This window comes from Prionailurus viverrinus, chromosome F1 (genome assembly GCF_022837055.1).
Source record: "Prionailurus viverrinus isolate Anna chromosome F1, UM_Priviv_1.0, whole genome shotgun sequence".
NCBI lineage: Eukaryota > Metazoa > Chordata > Mammalia > Carnivora > Felidae > Prionailurus > Prionailurus viverrinus.
Window position 1 is genome coordinate 39,855,553 of NC_062577.1, and position 27,015 is coordinate 39,882,567.

A 27,015-nucleotide genomic window follows, 5' to 3' on the forward strand; every position below is an offset into this window, starting at 1 on the left:
CCCCTGTTTACTCTCTCTCTCTCTGTCTCTTTCTCTCTCAAAAATAAGCATTAAAAAAAAAAAAACACTTACTTTTTTAATACCCTTATGAACTCATGGACTTAAGTATATTTGATGTGTTTTGATCCATTGCCCTTGTTGTTATTTTGACATTCACATTGACCCATCATCAGCCTCATGAATATTGCTGGGTCTTTAGATACAACGGCAATTGTCTTTAATACCTTACTTGGTTTCTGGCATGATAAAAGGTTCCAGAATCATCATGCATATTTCTCGTCCTGCCTGGAATCATCCATTTCTCAAAGGAGTCCTGCTTTTTGGTGAGAAATGGTATTTAGAGAACACAGTCTACATGTCAGGGTGTTCCTGACTACTGAGTAATTCTTTGTTTCTAGATCTTTTCAATGGGCAAAGCTAGGAAATATATCTTTTATGCCTCTGTTTTTGTTTTTGTGTTTCTTTGTTTTAAAGTAAAATACTTCATGAATCCATATTGGTATTTCCAAAGCAAATTTAGAATTATAGAACTCTAACTTGCTAATTTTATTTAACTTCCTTGATTTTATATTTATATCTCTTAAGCTGAAAATTCCGATCCTAATGTCATTAACATAATCATAATTTGCTTTTCCCTAAAATATAGGTGATAGTCTCAAAAGAGCAATAATAATACAATTACTCTACTACAAACAGTTCAAGATCTTTCTTACAGTTCTTTTTTTATCCTGGAGGTATATTCTACCAGGTTCCGCCATCAAGGGACTATGTCTTTCAAACTGTCGTTTGGAACTTTTTTTTAAATTTTTTTTTTAATGTTTATTTATTTTTGAGAGACAGAGAGAGACAGAGTGTGAGCGGGGGAGGGGCAGAGAGAGAGAGAAAGACACAGAATCTGAAGAGGCTCCAGGCTCTGAGCTGTCAGCACAGAGCCCCACGCGGGGCTCGAACCCACGGACCGCGAGATCATGACCTGAGCCGAAGTCGGACGCTTAACAGACGGAGCCACCCCGGCGCCCCTGGAACAGTTTTCCTTTGTGTAGTTGTGCTACCAACTGGTTATGCCAGTTCATTTATATCGTGTTGCTTTGCCTTTTGGAAATTGCTTTTTAAACTTAATTTCGTTTTATACTCATATAAAGTAGTTCTCTAGTTCTCAGGTCAAATATACAAAACAAGGTCTACACCAAGAAATGCAGCTTCTGCTCCCCTCCACCCCGTTTCCTCCCCTCTTAACCCTAAGTAACTTACTTCTCTTGTTTCTGGTGTATCCTTTGTTTGCTCCTTTAAAACATAATCAAACACGTACTATGTTTGTATCCCATTCTCTTAGCTGAGTGATATTATCTGTACTACTATCTATGCTTATCTATTTACACACCATACACTCTTTCTTTCGCGTTGCTTTTTCACTTCATGTAACCTGGAGATTATTCCATAGTAGTAAGTACATAGAGTCCTCCTTCCTCTTCCTCCCCCTTTTTACAGCGCATGTTATGGCATTGTGTGGATTTATTAGAGAACTTTCTGATGGGGAAACTGACTGGTATAGTCTATGACAGGTGTTTGTTTATTGCAATCCGAAAGGGAATATATTGTTACCCGGTAAAGAGAACAAAATCATCTACTACTGGAAGCCCAGTTAATGAATACACTCCTCTGTGGATTGTAGGATTTGCAAGACTTGGGATAGAAGTATGGGCTGGTGGTGTAAGGGATGGTTTTGCAAAGCAAGTAGGGCTTAATGGCAAGGGCCATTGACAACCGATGAGATTTAAATGGATGAGGAAGGAGGATGTTCCAGGTTTAAGGAAATGGTGTAAGTAGAAGTCTATATTCAAGAAGTGAATAAAAGATTCAGAGAACGGTGAATAAACCAGTGGGTTTTGAGCAGAAAGATTAGATAGGAGTAGGCTGGAGAATGAATCCACCCGAGTTCACCTGTTGAGGGCTTTGACTGTCAGTCTAGAAGAGTTACTGTTTCTAAAAGCACAGCTTTCAACCATTGATAATGTCTCTTCAGAAACCTTTAGTGGTTCCCCAGGAACAGAATTTTGAACAAGGATAGGACATCTGAACTGTGCTGCCAGACTACTCCTCCTGGAAAAAAAAGTAAGGTGACTTAGAGGTGGGGGGCGGGGGGAGGGACAAGGACTTGAGTGAGATACTAGCAGCAGCAAAAGAAGTATAAGGATTTAGGGGCACCTGGCTGGCTCAGTCAGTGGAGCTTGCGACTCTTAATCTCAAGGTTGTGAGTTCGAGCCCCACGTTGAGGGTAGCAATGACCTAAAAATAAAATCTTTCGGGGCGCCTGGGTGGCGCAGTCGGTTAAGCGTCCGACTTCAGCCAGGTCACGATCTCGCGGTCGGTGAGTTCGAGCCCCGCGTCGGGCTCTGGGCTGACGGCTCGGAGCCTGGACCCTGTTTCCGATGCTGTGTCTCCCTCTCTCTCTGCCCCTCCCCCGTTCATGCTCTGTCTCTCTCTGTCCCAAAAATAAATAAACGTTGAAAAAAAAAATTTTTTTTTAAATAAAACCTTTAAAAAAAAAAAAGAAAGAAAGAAATGTATGAATTTGGAGGTAGAATAGATAGGACATGTTTCCTATCCTTTCCTTCATTTCTAAGGTGGGGGAGTAGGAGAGAAGGGAGAAAGGAATATCAAAAGATAACTGTCATTTCCAGCCTGGGTTCAGGAGTAACACGGCGGCATCAGACCCCAGCCCTGTTTTCTGTGGACTGACAACGTCACATTTTCCCTTGATGTTTGGAAGCGAGAACTCAAAATACGCCGGCTTGGTTAGTAGCAAGGCAAGTGCGCCCTCTGGCGTTTCTGCCTGGTCCAGAAGCTTCTTGGAGGTCACGAACTGCAGCCCTGGTCCAGAACGTAGATAAGCTCTGCTTTAGCCAGTTTCTCACTGTTCTCCTTCCCTTTCTTCCTCAGGGTATCGCAGGCACGGATGTGGCAAAGGAGGCATCAGACATCATCCTAACAGACGACAACTTCACCAGCATTGTGAAGGCAGTGATGTGGGGGCGAAACGTCTATGACAGCATCTCCAAGTTTCTGCAGTTCCAGCTCACTGTCAACGTGGTGGCCGTGATTGTGGCCTTCACCGGAGCCTGTATCACTCAGGTGAAAGGAGCGGAGTGCGGGGTGGGCGAGATGGGAGAGGTGAGGCGGGGGCTGGGGAACGCAGGAGGCGGGGTACTGTCTACTGAGAATTACGGACAAGAGTTTCCCCGGTGGTGTTGGGGCAGAAGTTAGCTCTGCTGAGTCTCCATCTGCCCGTGTGGAAGGATGGTAACTCATCTACCATTAATTAGCACATCCTTGTCAGTCGCTGTGATGGGTACTCCTATGTGTTATCTCTCTTCTTCAAAAGCAATCTTGGGAAGTGGGTGTTCTCTCCATTTTACAGGTGAGGAAACCAAGGCCCAAAGAGGTTAAGTAACTTTCTCAAGGTCACTCAGCTAAGAAATGGCCAGATCCAAAGTCTGGGTGGATAGTGGGAGTTAGGCCATTGCAGGGGCAAAGGTGAGGCTGAGGAGGGAGGTAGGGGGTGTTTTCCAAGGAAAGCTAAAAGGACTGGTTCTTCTTCCCACCAGGATTCCCCACTGAAAGCCGTGCAGATGTTGTGGGTTAACCTAATCATGGACACTTTTGCCTCCTTGGCCCTGGCCACCGAGCCTCCTACGGAGTCTCTGTTGAAGCGTCGCCCCTATGGCCGCAATAAGCCTCTGATCTCACGTACTATGATGAAGAACATCTTGGGCCACGCAGTCTATCAGCTCACTGTCATCTTTTTCCTTGTCTTTGCCGGTGAGCCGAGGGTGAGGCTGGGGCTGGGGGAAGGGTCGGAGGGCTAAATGGAGATGGGGGCAGAGAATGGCCTGGGGAAAGAAGGTAGCAATGGTGCACACTGAGCACAAGACTGGGAGTGATAACAGCTGCGTTTACTGAGTGTGTCCTCTCTTCCCACTACCTGGCACATTATGCTATTTGATGTACCCCTCTCAAGAATTTCACAAGGGTGGGGGTGCCCGGGAGGCTCAGTCGGTTGAGCGTCTGACTTCGGCTCAGGTCATGATCTCGCGGTGTGTGAGTTCGAGCCCCGCGTCGGGCTCTGCGCTGACAGCTCGGAGCCTGGAGCCTGCTTCAGGCTCTGTGTCCCCTCTTCTCTCTGCCCCTCCCCTGCTCATGCTCTGTCTCTCTCTGTCTCTCAATAATAAATAAATGTTAAAAAAAAAAATTAAAAAAAAGAAAAAGAATTTCACAAGGGTGGCTTTCTATAGCTTTTTTTTTTTTATATAGATTATAAAAACCGAAGCTCAGGTCACATAATGAATAAATAATGGTACTAAGGTCAAACCTGTGTCTGCCCTGACCCTGGTCCACAGTTTTACCACCACGCTGCACTGTAAGAAGTCGAAATCGATGGAGCAAACTGAGAAAGAGGGTCAGATGCGTTGAGATGAGAACTAACACTTAGAAGTATTTGATAACTAGTGTAGCTCAGATACTAACCTATTAGAACGGACACCGGCCGTCAGCAAGCAGTTTGGCCATGCCAGCGTGTTCTGACTCAACCTGAGCCCTCGTGGAGCTCATACTTCACCCACTAATGCTTCCTTCTTCCCCACTAGGTGAGAAATTCTTTGACATCGATAGCGGGAGGAAGGCGCCTCTACATTCCCCACCCAGCCAACACTACACCATTATTTTCAACACCTTTGTGCTGATGCAGCTCTTCAACGAAATCAACTCCCGCAAGATCCACGGAGAGAGGAATGTCTTTGCAGGCATCTTCCGCAACCTCATCTTCTGCTGTGTGGTCTTGGGCACGTTCATCAGCCAGGTGAGCCTCCAGCTGGAGTTGGGGTAGGAGGTCTGGGATGGCAAAGGCCAGAAGCTGGGAACAGGATTCCCTCGGTATGCAGGAGAAGACATGAGGGAATGATGGGCACTCGGGCTGTAGATTGAACACTTTCGGATTCCCAGGTGGCTTCCATTTGCCCATGGCTCTAGAACTGGAGCCTGCTGGGTCAGGTGCTCCAGGGCAAGGCAACGTGTTGGTAGCCAATCAAATAAGACTTGTGGGATCCTTTGCTTACCTTTCTAAAACACAGAAATTTCACAAAGTGACCAAAGAGAGGGCCACTCTCCTAGGTCCTTTCCATGCCTCCTGCCAGCACGCGTGAAAGGTGCAAATACGTGCTGTACGGGGTCTCCCCTTGTCCCTGCCCCTTTGTTCACGAGGGGCTCGTGGCAGAAAATGCTGTGCAATTCACAGAGAAAGAGAAGTACGTGGTTCACATGCAGTTGACAATAAGCCTGACTTAGGCTCCCCTTGTAGAACTGGGGTCAAGGGCACAGTTGCCCTGGTGGTAAAAGGATTGGGTTCCTTCCTCCTTGCCCTAGTCAGAGGTAGACTAAAACATCTGCAGATACAGGAGACCATGAGCTGGCCCTATGACAAACGGCTCCTGGGTCTCCCCCAGCAGGTATCTCCCTAATTTGCCCCCCTCCTCAATTCCCCCTCTCTATCCCTTTGCCTTCTCTTTGTCACCCACTGGCTTTAGTCACAAGAAGACTCCAGCCCCCCTGGATCGCCAGCTCTTCCCTTAATAATAGTCATAGTAACGATATCTGCCCCTCCATCAGGGTCTCTATAAAGACTGTGTCTCTCTTCCCTTCTCCCCTTCTGGTTTCCTTCCTTCTCCTTCTCCAACAGGCCGATCAGGGCTTGCACCACAGGGATCACGGGGCAGGGGTTGATGTGGCCATGACGGCCTTGGCTGGACAGCTAGCTACCTGTTACCCATCAACCTGACGGTAGGCTGCCTCTGTCTCGGTTCTAGATTCTCATTGTGGAATTCGGGGGTAAACCCTTCAGTTGCACGAAGCTCACCCTGTCTCAGTGGTTTTGGTGTCTCTTCATTGGCATCGGAGAACTGCTGTGGGGCCAGGTGAGTACCGGCAGGGTCGCCGCGTGGGTCCGCATAGCCGGCGACGCCCCTTCCTCTAGAGGAGATGGAACACGCACCGCGGGGACTCCCAGATCGTCCCCGTCATCTTCTCCTTCCCACCCCTCCCTACCCACAGCTTTCAAGATCTTCCCATCTTACAGGATCCCAGAGGGGACTGATCAGTGCCCACCCCTTCGGAGGCTTCGGATCTCTTCTCTAACCATGCCTAGAGACAGGCACGTCCCTTAGCTTCTCTGAGATAGGAGTGGAAATTGTCAATGGGATTTTGCTAAGAAGAAAAAAAAGAAATTGAGGGTCTTAGCAGCAGAGGAGTTTACCAAGCAGGAGTCTTTATTCTGATGAAGCCACAGTCTGGCTGTGAGCTGTTGTGCTGACACAGTTTTTGTCTGGTTGTTGTTGTTGTTGTTGTTGTTGTTTTTAATGTTTACTTTTGAGAGAGACAGGGTGTGAGTGGGGGAGGAGCAGAGAGAAAGAGGGAGACACCAAATCTGAAACAGGCTCCAGCTCTGAGCTGTCAGCACAGAGCCCGACACGGGGCTTGAACCCACCAACCGTTGAGATCATGACCTGAGCCAAAGTCAGACGCTTAACTGACTGAGCCACCCAGGCGCCCCACTGTGCGGACATAGTTAAGGGCTCCCCAGCATCCTGTTTTTCACCCCGACCTCATCTGGGTTGCATGCCTGACCCTCATCTAAGATAAATCCAGACTCGCAAGGTCTCTAGAGAAGCAGATCACACAGTTCAGAGCATAGATTCTGGTACCGGCCACCCGGGTTTGAATCCCCATCTCCCTTCTACAAACTGAATCACTTCGAGCAAGTGTCTTACCCACTCTGTGCCTCAGTTTCCTCAACTTAAGATAATAGGATCACTGTTCATCGTTGTTGATCAGCCAATGACTTACAACAATGTCCAGGACCCATAAGTACCCAGTAAGAGTGAGCTGTTAATATCATAACAATATCATCACGTCTGGTTAAGTTTTGTTCCTTCCCTATGACCACCGTGTGCATCCCCCTCATCCCCGTCTCTGACCCGGGCTAAGCTCTGCTTTGCAGACCCCCACTCTCTACTGACTGGCATCTGGCCCCCTTGGTGGCTTTGCTCTAAGTGGCCCCAGAGATCCTTCCCTGGGACCGCAGGCCTTCCCCCATAAACCTGCTAGTTGCTTCTTTCATATCCCCGAGGTGCCTCCCTGATTAATTGCTATCCCAGTTCCTAACACAAGTCCTTCCACCCCGTCTGTCTGCCGGTGTTTATTGATCAGGGGGTCCCTTTTATACTTGGGTGAAGCCCGCTTGTTTCACTGACTATCTGAAACTCCCGTCTGCGTCTGGTCTCACGTGTGGCCACATAACCTTGGTGCCGGATAATGGCCTCCCTTCTGCACCACGGAGCTCCTTCCAGTCATCCGAAAGTTGCACTTTGGCCTTCTTCCTATTTCAAAATACTTGACTCTGCATCGGAACCCTCATACAGTCCCCGTCTCCTCCAAACCCTGTCTGCTCCTCGTCTGTCTGTGGAAGAGGAGTGATTGAGCTTCCTGTGTGGTTTATTTTGAATTGCAAGCCCAACCCACTGCCCCATGTCTTCTGGTAATACTCCTCTGTCCCTCCCTCCTTGGCCTGTCCCACCCACTCCCTCATCCCAAGCCCAAGAAAAACCTCTAGTAGCTTTTCACCCCCGTGTCATACACAGGAATTACTTTGCCCGTGGTAACTAGAAGAGGGTCATTCCCTTCCTGCACTCTTCTCTTCGTCCATACACATGCAGTGTGACCGTCCTGTCCCCAGACTTGTCTTCCCCCTGGTCTGGTCTCTGTCCCTTCCTACTCTGTATCATGCATTACAGTTCTACTTCCCTTAAAAGATCCATGGCAAAATGGAAAGGAAGAACTGAGACAGAAGGAGAATGAAATCTACAACTAACCAGGCAGCTGGCTGGTCAGATACTAGAATGGAAGTTCTCCTTTGTATGTCCACAAATACAGAAGGCCTTCGTGATGGTCCGCCAGTTGGTAGGCACCGCCTACCTCCCCACCATGGGTGATAGGGTGAAGACTGACCTACCCGGGGGCCTGACCGTGCAAGCTGAGTGACAGCTCTCCCGCCCTGACTCTGATGTCTCCCCTTTTGCTGCACCTGTTCTCAGATAATCTCCTCGATACCTACGCAATCCCTGAAGTTCCTGAAGGAGGCCGGGCATGGCACCACGAAAGAGGAGATCACCAAGGACGCGGAGGGGCTGGATGAGATTGACCATGCAGAGATGGAGCTGCGCCGAGGCCAGATCCTCTGGTTCCGGGGCCTGAACCGCATCCAGACTCAGGTACTCTCCCTAGTGGCCTGTCCTCCCTCCAGGAGAAGAAATGTCTCCAGGTTGGGAGGTGTTGGGAGGGCAGCAGCTGTTCTTGGTAGCCGACATCTCTTCCCTCCCTAAGGCTCACTGCTGCTGGACAGCCCGGGCTCCCTTGCTTCAGGACAGATCGGGCAGCAGCTGCTGCGGGGGCTCCATAGTCAGAGGGCCTAGAGCACGGGACACCAACTGGTAGCATAGTCCTTTAGCTTCAGGTTGGCTCTAAACCCCACTTTGCCACCCTCCCGTTGGGCCGGCAAGCTTCCCGTGTAAGGTCTCTTGCAAGCACCAGACCTCACTTCAAGGTGGGAGACGTTCAGAGTCCTTCCCCACCCTTGAGGAGGAAGGAGTTAGACCATAGCTCTCAGCCAGCACCTCCAGCATACGCTGCACGCACATCCTCGAGCTGCTGTTAGGATAATGTAGCTGTTCTCGAGAGGGATCCTGGTCAAAGAAACTCATCCTCTTCCCCACTCAAACTTTAAGGCCATGGTGGGGAATCTGGTGGCTAAGTGTGTATAAATGACAACAGTCTTTCACTGCCGAAGCATCTTTTGCAGGATTCAGACTTGCTTCCCAAGAAGGAAGAAGCTATAATTTCCCCAAACCTTTTCCCTTCTCGAAATTTGTAAAATGGCCTCGATGCTGCTTGAGCCCCCCGCCTATGAAGCCCTACAGCAACTTTTGGTTCCCTCCCTTTCCACGAAGCAACTGTAACCCACCTGCTCCTGGGTGAGCGAGCTGGTCTAGGCCAGTCATCCTATCTCTCGCCCTGTCCTTGCTCCATATGCCTCTATTGTCCTAGTCCTGAGATTTCCCACCCCCAGAGAGCAGGCCTGTTCCTCTCTGCTGGTTGGCTGGAGAGCCCAGAAACAAGTTCACTCTCTAAAATTAGCCTCGCAGATGGTTTAGAAAGTTCCCTAGTCAAGCCCACCTCCTTAGTGCATAGGGAAGAGAGATCAAATGAACCTTCACAACTGAATATGCTGGGAACCTGTCTCCCACAGACGAGACAATGATGGAGATGGGAAGGAAGGGAAGCAAGAGCTAGGTAGGGAAACATGGGGGCTCCTCCCTCACGCTCCTCCTCCCAAAGAGGGAAATTCCCACGGGACCTGCCAAAACCGAGCCCACCCCCCCCCACCCCCTTCCAGGCCACTGGCTCCTGTCTCTAAGGCCCGGTGCTTTCCTTCAGGTCTGCTCCTTTCAAAATAACCTGTCTGCTTTTCTCTCCTTCAGGGTCACTGCCTCCTCCTATGTGATTTTTTTTTTTCTTAGCCAGGATTCCCTCGTGCCAGCGTCTCCTGGCCCCTTGCCAGACTTCTGTCCTGGGGGGCTGAGAATCACGGATCTTCCTTCCCCTCCACTACCGATTTCCATTCCCTCAACTCTATACCTCTCGGTTCCCAGCCTGCATAGCTTTTAGGAAACTGCCTCTCCCTGTGGGGGCCTGAGGCAGCTGGGCCAGAATGGCATGAAAGCCTAGGCAGCAAAGGCAACCCTCGAAGATGCCACCATGACCAAATCCGTGCCATTGGCGGTGTGCACCTGACCCCTATAAGCAAATGGGCCTGGCTGTGCTCACCTGAGTCACAGACACCTGACGCTCTCTCCTGGCATCAGCCGGTCAGCCTCAGCAGGGCTCTAGCGAAACCCTCGCCATCTGATTGTTGGTCCTCATTGTCATTCTCATTGGCACACGTGGGGGATGACAGGTGTTGCCCAGCTGTTGTCCCATCCTGGTCCCTTTAGTTTAGGGAGACCCAAAAGCACTAGAGAGCCGAAGCTTGGGAAACTTAAGGGCTAGACTCTTGGGAAGGTAACCCTGGGATCCACTTTCACTGTGGAGGTTGGGACTTTGTAACACTAACAGGCACTAAGGAAGGAGTGTGCACCGTAGCTCTGTCCTCCCCACGTGCAAACCCTTTCCTACCATGGGATTGGGCTCCTCAGTCCCCTGGAACTAAACACTATATAAGGTGATGAAGGGATGATAGTTTAGCTCAAGCTTTGGTCTGAATCCAGAAACGCGCCCTAAACATTTCACGGCTTCTCGGGAAGCTTTAAAAATAAGAAGAACGGTCGGACTCATAAGGTGCCTGCCCTCCCACCTTCCCACCTGGGGAAATGAAGTCACATAAATGGAACCAGCCCTTGGTATTAAGCCTGTGGGCATTTTTGAGATGATTCAACCAGATCCTGAAGGAGAAAGGAATTCTTTTTGATTTGTTCCTTGTCACCTCGGGGTCAGGGGTAAGGACGGGAGGTCTGCCCCAGGCCCCAGACCAAGACCGTTGCCGGAAACCAAATGGCATGAATTCACCTCTGTCTCTGAGAAGTAGCACACAGAACACCGGAGGCCACTTGTGTGGGTTAGACTTGTAGCCACTAACCACCACCGGCCAGCTTCCTCCCCCTCCCTGGATCTGGCTACTGAGTCATTGTCAGACATCTGTCAGACATTTATCTCCAGTGTGTGACCGCAGCTAGTAACATTCTCCCTCAAGAGCCTGGCCGCTGGATTCCTCAGCTCCCTTCTCAGGGGCTCTATCCGTTTCAGCCCCGGGAGAGGGTGTCCCAGAGAAGAAACCCAGAAGCAGGTGAGCCCAGCCGTCGTGGCCTGGGAGGCTTTCCACCCCGGCCACCTGTGTGTGGGCTACTCCGTGCCTCTGTTTTTGCTTTAAACACAGGAGTTAGATTCCTGCAAAACCTGCAAAAACAGGTCATCGATTTCATTGATTCAGAGGTTCCAGAGCCTCAAAATTCAATAATCTATGCTTTGCCTCGTGTCTTAAATTCCATGCCTTATTTTTTCAGAGGACAGGTCAGCACAGTGAATAAGCTGTCACTATCTGCCAGGAGTCATGGGGTGGAGAAGTACCTTTACATTTTAGATACATTTGGACACCCACACACCTAAAATGTCCTTCATAGGCTAAAAGGGAAGAGAAGACTGGATTCTGGCTGGGTATTTGGACTCCACGGCAAATTGTTCCTTAAATGAAGTGTAATATGCAAATAACGGTTTTCCCCCTTCTCCTCACTCTTGCTTTGTGTCTGAGGGAATGTCGCTCTTTTTCCCCGGCTCCTGTCCCCTTTTCCCAGCACTTTCCACCCCCCTTCCCTGACCCTCCAGGACCCCCACCCCCTGCCTCTTTCTTCACCCCTCTCTGACTGTGGAGCAAAGCTGTCTCACTCTCTGATTCTTTGCAGATCGACGTAATTAACACATTCCAGACGGGAGCCTCTTTTAAGGGAGTCCTAAAGCGACAGACCATGGGTCAACACCTTGATGTAAAACATGTTCCTAGCTCATCCTATGTAACAGTTGCGCCAGTCAGATCTCCCCCCACCACTTCTGTTCCTGCTGCTGTTCCACCTCCTACTCTGGGCAGTGAGTGACAGTCTATTATGATGCATGATTTGCTAAAATGACCACAAGAGAGCACGTGGCATCCACTTTAACCAACCGTGGCATCCACTTTAACCAACCGTGGTTATCTTTTCCTTTGGGTTTTTCCCTTTGATCTTTGACTTAAGGGAAGAAAAATGGGACAGAAATCCCACTCCCAAACCAGGCTGTGTGCCCTTTTATTTATTTACTTGTTTTTAGTGTTGAAAAACTATTAAACCATAGCCATTTTAAAGGCAATAATCCTATTTTCTGATTGTTCCTCTGCATTGCTCGTTTCTTCCTGGAGTTTTGTGTTGGTTTGTTTTGCTTTACTTTAGTTTTTTGTTTGTTTGTTCTGCTTTGTTTGGATATGTTGTTCCTCTCCTCTCCTCCTGCTCCTTGGAATCTAAACCTTACCTCCTAAGGTTAGATGTGAGCTTAGGCCAATGAAAACCCTGCACTCGCCTCATTTGGGGGCAAGTTTCAGATCTCCTGAAAGTGAGTATGAAGAGAGCTACGTTCCCATGGGGTTTTCTTACCAGTAGATCTGTCATAATTGAGCCAGTGTTGAAGTCGGTCCCTTAGGCTACCTCTCTGTCGTGAGCTGGTCATACTGGCATAGAGTAGCTGAGTGTGAAGAAAAGAAGGTGTTCAGTTCACATGCACAGGGCTAAGTGTCCCTAAGGTTTCTCTTTGCAGGGACTTTAAACCAATTGAATTCACATGTGGGCAGGAGAAATGTATAGGGAAAGGTCAACATAACATGTTTTTCTTCACTCCAACTTTTTTTTTTTTTTAAGGAATCTCTGAAGAGCAGCTTTTGCTTTGTTTTGTTTTTGTTTGCTTTTCCTTTCCTCTAGTTTGATTGTGTCGGCCGTAGCCAGCCCTCCGCGTTTTATTGTGCGTATAAGGTTTTGGGAACCCCTTTCGCAGCCAGACGGTCAATTGGAATGCTGCCAGTGTTTAACCTAAGATCTGGTGCTCCCTTGGGTAGATTACTGGATTCTTGCTAATGCTTTTGCCTTCCTGTTCCTGGTCACTTTACCTTCCCCCAATGGGACACAGAGAGGTGAGAGGAGGCTCTTTGCTGATAGTGCTGTTAAGGTGCTTGGCGGGGAAGGAGACTCTGTGTGTGAAGTTTATGGTGAGCTTCAGATAGTTGAGTGTTTTATTTATCTCTTTCCCCCCCACTTCCAACCTCCCCCCCACCCCAAACCCTGGGACAGAGAGGTAAAGAAAGAACAGCTGCATTGTCTATGGTTCACGTGGCTGTGACCTGTGCAGGTTGACCAGACTTAGATTATTTGTTGTCTTTTCGGCCAACTCTAAGGGTTCTGGGGTGACATATAGGAGGTGGGGTTTTCCACAGATACATATTTCTATAGATACATATTTCCTAGGCCCCAAAGCAGTCAAAGAACAAAATAAGTCCTACCCTTCTCTCTCTGGTCCTTCCACATTCCTCTCTTTTTTCCTTTTTTCATCTAGTTTTTCCCTGTCCTTCTAACTAGCGTCTGTTCTTTTTCAATTATGCCCTTCTTTTAGGAAGGGTTAGTGGCGGATGTCCCTGTGATGTGAAGGTAGAAAGAGACTAAGCAGAAGACAGAGCCCATTGGGTAGAAGGTGTGGTCCACACCCTCAAAGATAGAAAATCAGTCAAGAGACACAGCCACGCCTGCTCTTTCTCCAGCTGTGCCTTCTTACTTGGCCGTCCCAGAAGAAATAGTCACGCATTTGAAGACCCCCTTCCCCATTCCAGATCTCTAAGTGAATTCAGTTATTTATCTAACTTTCTGTAGATAAATCTTTAAGATCTCCCTCTATAGGAAAGCCCTACTCCCTTCTCTTCCCCTGGTTTCTGGAAAGGGAACAGAAAACTGTCGAATATAGCTGAAGAAATGGAGTCTTCATCTGCCCCTTCATAGAGCTCCAGAGAGTGGCCCTTAGCCCTCATACCTAATGGAAAGTCCAGCCTGGTTGGGACTCCTAAGACATGAGAAAGAGTTACCCTTCAATCTGTGACTCCGCCCATAGGACCGGGGCCACAGAGGTGTCATTTCCCAGCGGTTTTGAGAGATGAAAACTGGGGAAGGAAGGGCTGATTGGCCGAGGGGAGAGTGTCAATGGCTTTCACAGCACCCTCTTCACCAGCTATGTCTTGTTCCCCCTACACGGCTCACGCACCAGACATCAAGAAAGGAGGATCCCACCTCTGCTTGGGGTGGATTGGTGATGATGTATCTGTGTGATTGTGTTACATACTCTCTGAGGCCAGTGCTGGAGCCGAGGAGCATTCTGGCACCCTTCTCCCTTCTCTCTGCCACCAGGCCACTAGATGGTGCCACCTAGCTCCCGGACCCCTCTTCCTTTGAGCTCTTTATGCAGGATGCTGGTTTCCCTTTAGATTCTAGAAGCCCTGCAGTGTAGCCGGATGACTGTTCCTTGCTCCCCCAAAGAAGAAATCATCCCTATTTTTCCATCTACCCATTCCAATTCACTTTTATTTCCCTTACTGTTTACCTGTAACAATGTTATTGATCACCCCAACAGGTGAGAGGAAAAGCCAGAAAACAGGGCTCCAGACCCTGACTCCAACCCCCGTTTTTAAAAATCTGTTTTCTGTATTGGACTTCACACAGAGTTGTTTTCATTAAGTGTTCAGTGGCTAAAAAAAAAAAAAAAATAGAAGCAGGAAGTTTGAAAATCACTGATATTGAAGAGAAGCAACTGGTGGTATAAAGGTACCTGTTCTTCGGCAACACTTGTTAAACACTTTGAAATCTCAAGAGCAGGTGGAAAGCGTGGGCCATGCCATCACTCCTACAGGGGGGTGACATGGCTTTGAACCCACCTCTTGAGCCTCTGTTCCATCCGATCTGACCTAGATCTGGAGCAAAGAGCACATGACAGGTAAAATTCACCCGTCAGATGGTCACTAAAAGTCCTAGCAGGGTGGAAAAGTAGGTCCTTACTTTCCGTTCAGCGTGGTGAACGTGTGCCCAGGTTCCTTGCTTCTTCTTGGCGGAAGCGTTGAGCTGATCCGACCCAGGGGCAGAGAGTCCTTTGCCTTCTAAGCTCTGAGCACCCTCAGTCCCGGGTGGGTCCTGCCGTGCTGTTGTGGGGTGGAGGAAAGCCTCGGCTGGCAAAGACACAACGTTAGCGGATCCTCCTGGCGCATTCGTCTTAAAGGTTCTGTACAATGACCGAAAGCACGGCCTGACTCTTTGTGTCTCTGCTGTGTGCACATTCTTGCCTCTTCTCCAGGGACACATTCTCTGCTGCGACAGCAGAGGGGTGGAAGAGGTGCCTTACGCCGACATTCATCATTCCTCGCCCTGCCCCTCCCCCACACAGCAGTTTCTCCCGCGTTGCCCCCATTTCTTTTCTGATGAAACAATTTTTGGACGAGACTAGAATCAGCCACCTCCCGACAACTAAAACTGCCCTACCACCACCGTCTCTTCCCCCCCAGCCTCTCCCTCCAACCTCTCGGGATCCAACCTCCTGCCCCTACCCCAGTTCTACTAACCCAGGTTCTAAGCCATACTTGAGAGAGGCCTACGGTTCAGAAAAGCAGGCCGCCAAAAGGGCTAGTGCCTGTGGACAAGGCGCAAAAAAAGACCTTGACCCTTCTAGGACAGTGCGGTTCCCTCTGCCCGTTAAAACTACAAATTGTCTGTAGCACGGCCTCCCGGGTTGGGTGCCTTCTCTCCTGGTCCCGCCCTCTCCCTTCTCCGCCTAAGATCGTGCTCCTCTTCCAACTTACAAACAGCTGGACAGAGCCACAAGGCCCGGCACAGGTGCTGTGCGTCAGAGACACGGCACGCATTTGAATCACGCAGGCCACCTCTTCTGTCAGTAGTCAGAAGGAAGGCATCTTCTGATACCTGTATTTCCTCCCCATCTGCCAGGGGAGGGCCTGAACGGTGGAGTTCCGCTTTCTTTGGGGGAAGGGGGACATGGTTGAGGTGGCAGGATATAAGCGTATGCATGTTCCCTGACAGAGCAACTATTAAGCTGGAGAGTCTCAATTTCTTGCATGCTGCCAACACAAACGAAGATTGTTTTGTCTGCCTTGCTGCACGGTATCCATGGTCACTTATCACCCAAAGTATATCCTGTATGTGTTTGGCTCTTTAAGGGGTTTAAGCAGATAACTAAATGTCGGTGTGTGATGTTTCTGTTCCACATTCGCAAAATGTTTGGCCTCAACACAGAAAGCCACGTGTCTGAATCATCTTTTAAGTTTGGCTATTGATTTGCACCTAGTTCCAATGCCCTTGCCTTCCATCCAGAAGAACTAATGAATCTTTGTTTTCTGTTTCGTTTGAAGAATGGATTGTTTGGGAACGCTAACTTTGCTTTGGGTTCTCTACCTTTTTTTTTTCTTTCTTTCTTTCTTTCTTTCTTTTTTTTTTTAACGCAGCTTTTGAAATATTCAGTTGTTTGCCATCACTCACCCCACCCCAACCCCGTGCTTGGAAGTTGATGTTCCTGGTGTTCCGTGATTTCTTATGTGTTTGATTTTGATTGTTGAGCAGTAGTGTCTTGTAGTTTGGGTTTTGTTTCTCTCCTCCAACCACCAGTTCTTTGTTCTACTGGCCAATTCTCACCTTCGTGTTTTCTCGTCCTCCTTTTCCTTCCCCTGGTATAGATCAAAGTGGTCAAAGCGTTCCATAGTTCCCTCCACGAAAGCATTCAGAAACCCAAGAACCAAAACTCCATCCACAACTTCATGACCCACCCTGAATTCGCCATAGATGAGGAGGTGCCACGAACACCACTCCTGGATGAGCATGAGGAGGAAGATCTCGAACAGGCTCCTAAGGCTGGGACTAGGGTGCTCCTGTTGGATGGTGAGGTCACCCCATATGCCAACAAGAACAACAATGCGGTGGACTGCAGCCAAGTGCACATCGTTGCCTCCCATGCGGACAGCCCTCTACACAGCCTGGAGACATCAGTTTGAACTTCATTCTCTGGCTCCCGTCCCCGCTTTCCCCATTTCCTTTCTCATCTGTCCCATCTCTAAGGTGACGATGGGACTTTTCACTGTCATGTCAGCTGCTCCCAAGTATGTGTGAACCCCCACCTGACCATGAAGAGGCAAGAGTACAGACCAACAAGGATTTCAACTTAAACTTGAGTTGGGGTTTGTAGCAGGACCCAGTCAAACCCCAGGCAGGTAATGAATGGTAGAATCTACCCCTTGGGTGTATCAGTTGTCATGTGTAAAGAAATGATGACAATCCTCTTGGCATCTACCCCAACCCAGACTCTTCCCAGTATGTATACATATGTCATCAACTCCTGACTTCTGGATTTTACCCTATGAGTCTGTGCCATTTATAAGCGAGGTTGAGGGTTCAGAGAGAGAAAATATCCCCAAACGAAATGTGTTGAGATAGGAATGGAATGTATAGAATCATCTTATAGAGTGGTTGTTTTTAAAATGACTTTCCCATTTTCAAACCTTACACCTAAAGCCCTCTAGCTCTTTCTGCCCTTCTAGTCAAACCTCCCCAAGGTTCTTTTGGTTTTTTGTGATCATTGTCTTCCTTACTTTCACTCTTTCTTTTTTTTTCCCCCCCTTTTTTTCTTTTTCTTTTTCTTTTCTCTTTTTTCTTTCTTTCTTTTTTTTTTTTTTTTTTTTGTCATGATGATTGAGAAATTGGAAAGGACATGGCTGAATTGAGTCAACTTTGGCCATTCTCCCTTCTGGCCCCAGTGGAACCCTTGGCTTAGTCTCAGAGGAGGAAAGGTTTCTCTGCTAATAAGATCCTTTTGAAGCAATTGAGAGCTGGTAAGAATGTGTTTCTGTTGTTGTCAGGTTACCTTCCACTTCTAAACTGCCATCTTGTCAGGTGTGTATCATTTCTAAGTGCCAGGGAGCTCAGCCTTGACCATGAAGCTTTCATATGTTTGGTATGCAATTTTTACCATAAGCCTGATTGTTCTCCTATTCCCAAAGTGGTAGCAAAGGAATTAATTGAGACCGGCCCTGCCTCCTAAGTGGACTTGGATATTGAGGACCAACAGCTAGCAGTTCTAGGACAAGACAGACCATCAAAGCCAACTCTTGTGCAATCCTCCTTGGGTTGACCACTACCGCTTTCAAGGCCTTCTGCCAAGGCTCTTCTAGGACAGGACCTGATTGTTGGGGAAGTGAGTACTGAGAAGCCTTGGGAGAGGCCAAAGGGCCATCCTAACAGGATCAGAGAAACCCTTCGTCCGAGAAAACCAGACACTCTGAGGTTAGGTGCCCAAGTACCAGCTTTGACATACCCTTCATCTTCCTTGTTCTGCTCTTTCGTGGCCCCTAACTCGTCTGGTCTCTGAACAGGTCCCAACCTTTCTCAAATATTCTGCTTTTGAAAATACACATCCCAAGTGGACTCCAGTGACATTTTGCTGACTTGAAGGAGCAAAAGACCCACCCTGCAATTCTCTCCTTCCTCTCTCCCTTTCTCCCACATGACCCACTCAAGGCCCTCCCCAGAATGTGCTCGACTGCAAAGCCCTGTGCCTTCTCTCCCTGAACACTGCCCAAAGCATCCCCTTCCTCCCTGCCTCTCAGGAGTTGGGGACTTTGCCAGGAGATTTTTTTTTTTTAAGTGTTCCTTAATGGGACAAGGTGGAGCCACGTTTGCAGGAGCTTCATTTTTATCCCTGCTGATGTGGACATCAGCTCCTCTGTGCAGGGATTATTAGCTCATGTCTACCGGTTCCCATTAAATAAATGAGGCCTGTCCCCCTCTTTCAAGAGTGATGGGAGTAGGGAGTAGGGCTCGAGGCTCTTATGAACTGCCAAATGTCCCCTTGTGACGGGAAGGTGGCCTGAACCTATGCTCTCTGGCCTTCTCTTCTGGATCCCTCCTCCCTTACCCCTTCCGTCCGAGCCGTCCGAGGTAGAAAGAGCAAGGAAACAATACCCCCTACCCATCCCCACTCCTACGCAACCCACCAAATTTGATTTGGGTTTTATAAGGGTCACGTGCTTCAGCAATCCTTTCTCTGTCTTAAATACTCCCGTGGGGACAAAACAGCTCACCCAAGGTGTTAGGTGTGCACATACATATTTATTAAGTACATTGGAAGATTTCGTTCTGTCAAGTCTTTTATTACCTCAGATCAGTTTGAGAAACAAGCCAATAACAAACTTTGGAGGCTGTTTTACCATTCCTGCTCCCAAAAGACTCTCATGGTGCCTGACAGGTTACTCTTGAGAGCTTGTGTCTACTCGTTTAAGCTCAATGGTTTTTGTGTGTATTCTAGTTTCCGTGGTAGGAGAGAAAAAAAAAATAGAGAAATATTATGCAAAAAATATAGTTTTCTTTAGATCAGAAACTGATATTTTTGAGTCAGCCATATGTATTTTGTTTAAAGGATTCGAAATTAAGTGCTGTCATGTTACCCTGTGGAAGGGAGCATATAACCAGCTGTTTGACATGACAGGTGACTTAGTATATTTGTAATTGGTTTGAAAACCAATGCACCGTACTTCCTTTCTCCAAACAGCCATCTTTATACTTAGGGAAAAAAAAAAATGTGTTGGGTTCTAGACTTTTTTAATATAAATTTTGTTGATATGGAATTGAGTAAGTTTAAGTGTTTATGTGCATATGTTTTTTATATAAGTTTTTTTTCTATTCAGTTTTAGTGATCCAACTGGCAGTGAGTCAATATGGCACAAGTTACTAAAGCTTTCCCCCAATCTGGTGCTTTAGATCTGAAAAGGGTCTGATGGGGAGAAGGGGAAATTACTATCCTAGATGAACCTAGAAAAATGGGCAGTAGACTGTGAATGGGAAGGAAAGCATCCAGCAAGAAGGGATAGCCAGCAGCAAATGAGGGTATGTCCCCCACGCAGATGGGTGCCAGGCTTTTCAGCGACTGGTGAATTAAGATCAGGGGCCTTGGTTGGATTTTGTTTCTTGATGGGTGGCTGGCAGAGTGGTACCCACAACACGAATATCTCTCGGGCTGCAAGGATGCTCTGATTTGGGGGTTGCATTTTTTATGGTTCTTTCACCTCCTGTTGTCCCGGGAGTTTTCCCTTAATGAGTCTTTGTGCAAGGATCTGATTTGGGACTTCCCCTCCCCTAGAAATGTTGTGTGCAATATATTAGACGGGGGATAGATTTCTAAGTGGAAAAAACAAAGGCTGGTTCTAACCCCGGGTGGTAATCTTGGGGCTAGGTCCTTCCCGTAGGTGCCCTCTGAAGTGACTCCCCCATCCCTAAAGGTGTTAGACCACCGAGCAATCCTTCTGACGCTTGTGGGTTCTTTAGGGTCTAGGTTTCTTCTTCCACTTGAACGTCAGAGGGGAGAGTTTGCACCGTTATATCTGAGCGTTGACCTCGCTGCCGAAAACCCGGGGGGGGGGGGGGGGTGTGGCAAGCTCGCATGTGTCCTGCAACCTCTAAATGCCTCACCTCCTTTCTTTCCTGCTTTCTTTTGCCTAACGATTGAAGCAGCCTGGGACGCCATCACAAAGTGCACACTTCCTCACCTTCCGTATCTAGGGACCACCCGCTGCAGCGGTGGGGATGAGGCACTTGTAAATGCCTGCTATTCTGAAGCCATTCCAGCCTTTTCCTCAGAATAGATCAGACGCCCTTCCGTTTAGCTCAGTGCCAGTGCTCTGCCTTCCCAGCCCCGCTGTTAGGCCTGCTGTCCCCTTTCCTCTCGACGAGGAGAGACGGAGGGAAGTGAGCTCCCAGTGACCGAACTGGCCTTTGGTTCAGATTTGCTCCCCATATGTATATATGCCATATGTGAATATGCCATATATATGTGCCAACAAATCTATCTACGTTGTTCTTTTCCGATCAGCACGCAGATAGGAACTTTGAGTTTCTTCGTCTCTTTTTTTCTGTTCTTCTTCTTTTTTTCAGTAATTAGTATAACAAGCACTGGTATTTTTGTATAAAAAAGAAAACCAAACAAAACATAAGATTGACTAGTGTGGTCTGCATGCCATCAACAAACATGGCGACAGCCAAGCAGCAGTGTGCGCCCCAGTGTGTGTTACCATAATTCGCAGTTCAGCCGAACAGTGCACCCGATCTGTGTTTGCGTTCCGATATTATTGAAGCTCTCTGTACAACGTTTTGCATGTATTTATATGGTTCTTAAAGGAAAAAAAAAAAATGCCGTAAACCGGCAAATCTGAAATTCAAATATGCTGTCCACTGAGACGGGAAGAAGAGGAGTTTTAAAAGACGGGGGAGAAAAAGGGATATATATATATATTTTTTGGAACCAATAAAGCTTGTTGCTGATGAGAATCAGTACTGCCGTGCACTGAAAATAAAAACCCATGCCCACCTGTAACTGCGCTGTCCTCAATGTGTCTCCGCTGGGGGGGGTCGTGTCACGGGGGGTCCGTGGGAAGGGGAACCTGGCACCGTCACATCAGGAACCCCATCCGTGCAAGCCCAGAGCTCAGCTTGTCACTGGTGGCGCTGCAAAGCTAGAGCTTTTGAGAAAGGAGATTTGGAAGGATTAAGAGTCCGACGTGGCAGTCCTTTCTTTTTTTCTTTGCCTTTATCTTTTTTTTTTTTTTTTTTTTTTAATGAAATGCCCTTTGGAAAAATTCATTCCCCTGATATTAGCACTTTTTTGCCTACCTTGCCTCGGGTTCTCCAGTCCCTCCCTTCCCAGGGTTTCTGTTCTGTTCTGCTAATTGTCCCGTTCCGTTCGGTGAGTCTCTAGCATGACTGATTAGGCCCCACGTTTGGGCCAAAACAGCTCCCTGGCAGCTCACTTGGGCTCTGAGCTTCAGTATTTCAGAACTCCTAACTCCCTGCGCCTTTCATCCAGGCGCCCAATCAAGTTCCACAGCTCTCTCTGGAAACATCAAAGAGAGGAAAGGACTTTGTCAGCTCCCCAGGGTCCTTTAGGGAAAGTATGCTAGGGAAGGACAGCCCAAACTCTCCTGGCTGTTTGAACAGGCTGCTTCTGAAAGGAGGAGGCAGCCCTGAATGAAGCTGGCTTCTGTAATGAGAAGTCTTGTCCCTACTTCTCTGCCTGTCCCCGGTTGCCCTCCATAGGCACAGGCGCCCTGCCTGTTTCGGGTCTTTAAAATGGGCTAGGGGAGAAAAAAAAAAACGAGTAATAACTAACAGGGGGCTAGGCCTTGTCTGATAACAGAAACCATTCGCAAAACAACCCAGTTTCTTTTTTTCCCCTTACAGATTCCCTCCCCATTCATTACCTTTGCTAGAAAGGGATGCAAAACGCACAGACATGTACACACACACCTTGAGTCCTTTCTAAGGCTCGGCCCTGTGTCTCCCCTCACTCTCACCTTGTCTCGGCCGGACCTGAGATCTGTGCCTCTGCTGTGCCAAACTGGGTCTTTCTCATTTTCACCTCCTAACCCCAGCGTGTGGTAAGTAAGGCCTGGAGAGGCATGAGCTTCAAAGCAGCTCTCTGGCAGAGACGAACAACCCTGAGGTATTGTTTTAATAGAGAATAAAACCAGCTCAGCTCCTTGGGCCTGAGTTACTATACAAAAGAAAAAGAGTATGCTCTTTTCTTCCATTTTTTCTCCTGCCCCCAGTTCTAGAAAAACACAATTTCTCTGCCTTTATATATGGTTTACGGCCTTATATGTGGTGTACGGTCTTTAATAATGGTTTGCGAGCCTTTCTCAGCCACCATATGCTCTCCCTGTGGTCACTGGCTTTGTTGGAAGCTCTCCACCAAGACTCACTGGTCCCCTCCCAGGTACACACACACAGCTGGGCAACCCCCTGACTTGATCTGTGGCAAATCCAAAGATCAGTCATTGGGGACCAGCGAACTCGTTACCAGCCCCTGACCTGGCTCCGTTAGGGCATGGCCTTCATGTTACTTGCAAGCATGAAGGAAGGTGGAAATGGCACGTCCTTTACCGGCAGATAAGTCTGGAAACCCGGATGTAAACAAAACACGTCAACATGTTCCTATGTTTGCGGTGCCATTTCTGTTCATTTGTCGCCAACATGAACCTAAGCCATGAGCGGTAACAACCTGCTAGACCCTTGGACTGTAATACTTTTAGCCGTGAAAGGGAGTGGCTTCTGCGTCCTGGGCCTGCCCGAATGCTGACGTGGGATTAATCCTTGTCCTCAAAAGACACACACATAGAAGGGAGTGGCCTCTTCGGAACGGCCTGCCTCTGCCATCTCCTCAGAGGCTGGTGTCAAAACCAGAAGGCCACTGGACGCCTCCAATGAGAATCTAAGTGGTCCGCATATTGGAAAAGCCAAATTGCCATCAGAAGCTTGGCTTCTGCTCACACAGTCTGAACAAGGGGACCCCCCCCTTGAACCGTCCGAGTAGTCGGAGCCTTCATACTCAGACCCAGGTGTATCCACCTCTGCTCTTGGACAGACCTGGCCCCTGAGTTCAGGGTCAGCCAACATTTGGTTTCTCTGACGTCCCCTGTAATAGAGGCCGTCCTCCGTTACACGGGCCATCCTCCAGACACGGCACATTCGTTGGGTGATAGTTTTTTTTGCGTGCTGGACCCAGGAACGCTACCGTGAACGACTGATCTGTGTTTTAGAACTCGAGATCCTCATGGCTGGGCCTGATTGAAAGCAAATACACACGAAAACTGACTTGAAAGAGGAAGTGAGGCCGAGGAAGGCAGGGCCGGGGACCCACAGTGGCCTTCAGCACCGGTGACAGGGAGAACAAATACGCCTGTGGTCATCCAAAGCCCTTCGTCTGCGTCAAGAATCCCCACGTCTTCCTGCCGAACCTTTGAACTGAAACTGCTGCTCTTCAGGTAGGAGAGAGAAGGGGTTTGAATCTTGTCTGCTCACCCTCTGGCGGAGAATCTGAAACAGAGAAATTCGAGAGGTGGAGTCGGATCCTGACGTGCGGGCAGCCCAGAAGGCAAGAGACTGGCGCCCCACACTCCGCTGCTTGAGGGGCTTGATTCTCCACCTCAACAAGGGGACAGTTGAGCTACAATGATTTTCAGGTTACCCTTTGAAGATCCGAAAGGGATTCCTCAGAGATAATTCAGAGCCCACAGGTGTTCAACACAAGTAGCCTTTTTTTTTTTTTTTTAAGGTATTTGGCTTCTAGGTCAGCGGTAGCTTTAAAAAATTGCCCTAAGAGGGGCAAGGGGGGAGGGCACCTGGGTGGCTCAGTCGGTTAAGCGCCTGACCCCAGCTCAGGTCATGGTCTCGCGGTCCATGAGTTCAAGCCCCGCGTCAGGCTCTGTGCTGACAGCTCGGAGCCTGGAGCCTGCTTCGGATTCTGTGTCTCCCTCTCTCTCTCTGCACCCCCCCCACCCCCACCCATGGTCTGTCTCGCTCTGTCTCTCACGAATAAATAAATGTTAAAAAAATATTGTTACAAAAAATTGCCCCAAGGGTACTGTGGACCAGTCCTCTCTGAGGCCCCCCACTAGCACACTGAAACGATCCAAACACGGGGGACACAAGTTTTGTGTGATTAAATACACCAGCAAGCCTAATTTGCATCCTGTCTTGATTGGCTCCCGTCACAGTTACCAACATCAACACGCATGCATTAGAGTAAAACTGATTGTGGTCCATCCTGCTGAGATTGCGACCTTGCTGATTCACCCTTGGAATTTGTTGTGGAAACAGCAGTAGTCTGGGGATGCAGAGATCTAACCCAGCGGAATGGCATAAAGTTACAAGCTGTCTCTTTGAAGCCACGGTGGTGAGGGCCGGCCGGGGAATGGGAAGGCCTAGGATATAACCCTGACTCTGCTACTAATTTGTTGCGTGACCTGAGGGTCTCCTCAACTCCGACACTCTTTCCGTGTTCAGTCCAGTGTCAAAAATGGCTATTAATAGCCATTGGAGAAGGCCTAAGAGGCATTTCTCTTTCATTGCTTGATCTCCCCTGGAATGTAGCATTATCGTGCGTGCATTGGACGTTGGTGCATACCGGGACGTGCACGGGCAGGCTCCACCCGGGGCTCAGCCACTTATACCGACAACAAAGACAAATTGCTCCGCAGCCCTTAAAGTACAGGAAATCTGTTTCTTTTCTTAATTAAATAAAGCCTAGCACCAAACTAGCTAAGATCGGCAAGAGGCCTGTCATTTTTTTAATGGTCTCGTCTCCTCCCCAGCCTTGGACGCTGGTCCGCTCATTCCTTCAACAAGCACACACTGTGCCAGGCACCGTCGTAGGCACCGGGGATGCGACAGGGAAGGAAACAAAGTCCCTGCTCTCTGAATTTTGTCTCACAGAGGGGAGACAAAGAAGCAAGTGCATAGCACGTCACATGGTGACAAGGACCAGGGAGAAGGGTGAAGTGTAAGGGAAATGGGGAGCGCATGGGGCGCGAGGGTTGCCCTTCTGTGGAGTGGACGTTTGTGAAGATGTGAAGGCAGTCAGAGAGTGAATTAGGGCGATACGAGGAGGAAAGAGATTCCTGGCAAAGGGCCCAGCAAGTGCAAAGGCCCTGACGCAGGAGATCGTGATGTGTTTGAGGACACACAAGGAAGGCAAGAGTTAGAACTGAGTGGCTGAGGGGGAGTGGAGGAGAGAAGTGCAGGCAGGAGCTGGGAGCCGGGCAGAGCCTGGAGGCCATCCTAAGGTTGGTGTCCAGGAAGTGGGAAACCATCGGAAGGTTTGAACGGAGGACGGCAATGATGATCTTACAGTTCAAGGGGATCACGCCAGCTGTCATGAGGCTGTAGTCTAGAACAAGGCAGATCTGGCCAGCTCGCGTGCCACCGGCGGGCCCAGCCTAATACTGAGGCACACAGGTACATCCCAGCCCTCCGTCCCGCTGTTGTCCTGGGACACACAGAAGAGTGAAAAGAAAATGCTTGTTCAAAAACAATTGAGACCTATCGTTTGCCACCCTAGTTCATTCGCGCCCTGGTTAGCGAAGTGATCGAAATGACATTCTCCTCCCTCACGCGAGGAGGGAACAAAGGAGACCATCTTGACTTGTGCCCTCCCTGTCCCAGCCTCCCACTCCCGTCGCCACGCTGGCTGCCTGGTCCCCGGGGTGGGCCTCCTCTGAGCCCTGCTGAGGAGTTGCCTCCTTCCTGCCCAGGGCCCCGGGGGGTCAGAACCTCTCTGCGTGGGCTGCCTAGGGCTGAGGGGAGACTTGGGGTGGTCAGCAGACATTTGCTCATCAGAGATAACACCTCACAGTTATCTCTGCTTCGTGGCTCTGCAGCCGCTAGGGCTCCAGGGGAGGCTACCAAACACGGAACTCCAGAGGGACCAAGAAGGCAGACGTCTGCCCGCCAGACTTAAGGAGAGTGCTCCCTTGCCCATCACCAAGCCACCTCTTCCAGGAAGGCCTAGCCTCACTGGGGGACAACCCTCTTGCTTCCAAATTCTCTCTCTCCCCAAGGGCCTTGGGCAGAGCGGGGGGCGGGGGAGCCGAGAACTATTTCCATACTTTCTAAATCTATTTATCCTAACCCTGCTCTCTCTCAAGTTTAACTTAAAAGGAAAGTATTTGCTGCCTTTGTTCTGGGTTTCAGACTTGCCTGGACTAGAGAAGACCTCCAGCGCAGAAACAAGCGAACAGGGGTGGGAGGGGAGGGGGGGGCTGTTAAGGCTCCAGCGGCACCCTGCTGTGGTTGTGGTTGCTGCAGCCCCCAAACCTTCCCACACAAAGCCTGGCTGGAGTTGTCTTTCACACAGGGCAACGTGGGCTTGTGTGTGTTTGTTCGTGTGTTTGTTTGGTTTTGTTTTTGGCCCAGAAATACAAAAGCTACTGTGGGGCGCCTGGGTGGCTCAGTTGGTCGAGCGCCCCACTTTGGCTCAGGTCATGATCTCACAGTTCTCGAGTTCAAGCCCTGCCTGGGGCTCTCTGCAGCCAGCATGGGGCCAGCTTCAAATCCTGTCTCTGGCTCTCTGCCCCTCCCCCCACCCCGGCTCAAAAAATAAACATTAAAAAAAGAAGAAGAGGAAAAAGAAATACAAATGCCACTGTTAACCCCTTCCTAGGGCAAAGGAGACCCAACACGGGAGCTGGGTCCCCCTTCCTACAAGGGGCAGCGAGGACAGTGAAGGGCTTGCCTCTTTCTTTTGGCTGGATGAGCACACGGCAGGAGAAAATGCTGGACACCGATTTCTTTCCCAATATCTCACCCCGTTACACACTTAGGTCATAAACTCACAGCAACAATAAGCACCTGAGAGAACTTCTCAGAGGACCCCCCCCCCCACATTCTGATGATGGTCAGGCACCGTGCCAAATGCCAGAGATGCAATAAATAAAACAAAGTCCCTGCCCTGAAGGGGTTCAAAGGCTACTCGAGGAGA

General features: G+C 49.0%; 1 protein-coding gene across 7 annotated transcripts in view; it reads left to right on the forward strand.

Moving 5' to 3' along the window:
- Positions 1-21,075, forward strand: part of ATP2B4 (ATPase plasma membrane Ca2+ transporting 4) — a 98,582-nt gene extending 77,507 nt beyond the window's left edge. For 4 of the 7 annotated variants that reach the window (XM_047840109.1, XM_047840112.1, XM_047840110.1 and 1 more), the window contains 6 exons: positions 2,941-3,132; positions 3,606-3,819; positions 4,644-4,855; positions 5,859-5,966; positions 8,142-8,318; positions 16,394-21,075. In XM_047840109.1, coding sequence (XP_047696065.1) covers positions 2,941-3,132; positions 3,606-3,819; positions 4,644-4,855; positions 5,859-5,966; positions 8,142-8,318; positions 16,394-16,708 — 1,218 coding nt within the window. In that variant the 3' untranslated portion in view covers positions 16,709-21,075. Of the gene's footprint in view, positions 1-2,940; positions 3,133-3,605; positions 3,820-4,643; positions 4,856-5,858; positions 5,967-8,141; positions 8,319-11,558; positions 11,740-16,393 lie in introns of all 7 variants that reach the window. The other 3 variants (XM_047840113.1, XM_047840114.1, XM_047840115.1) reach the window with 2 other exon arrangements.
- Positions 21,076-27,015: the final 5,940 nt, after the last annotated feature.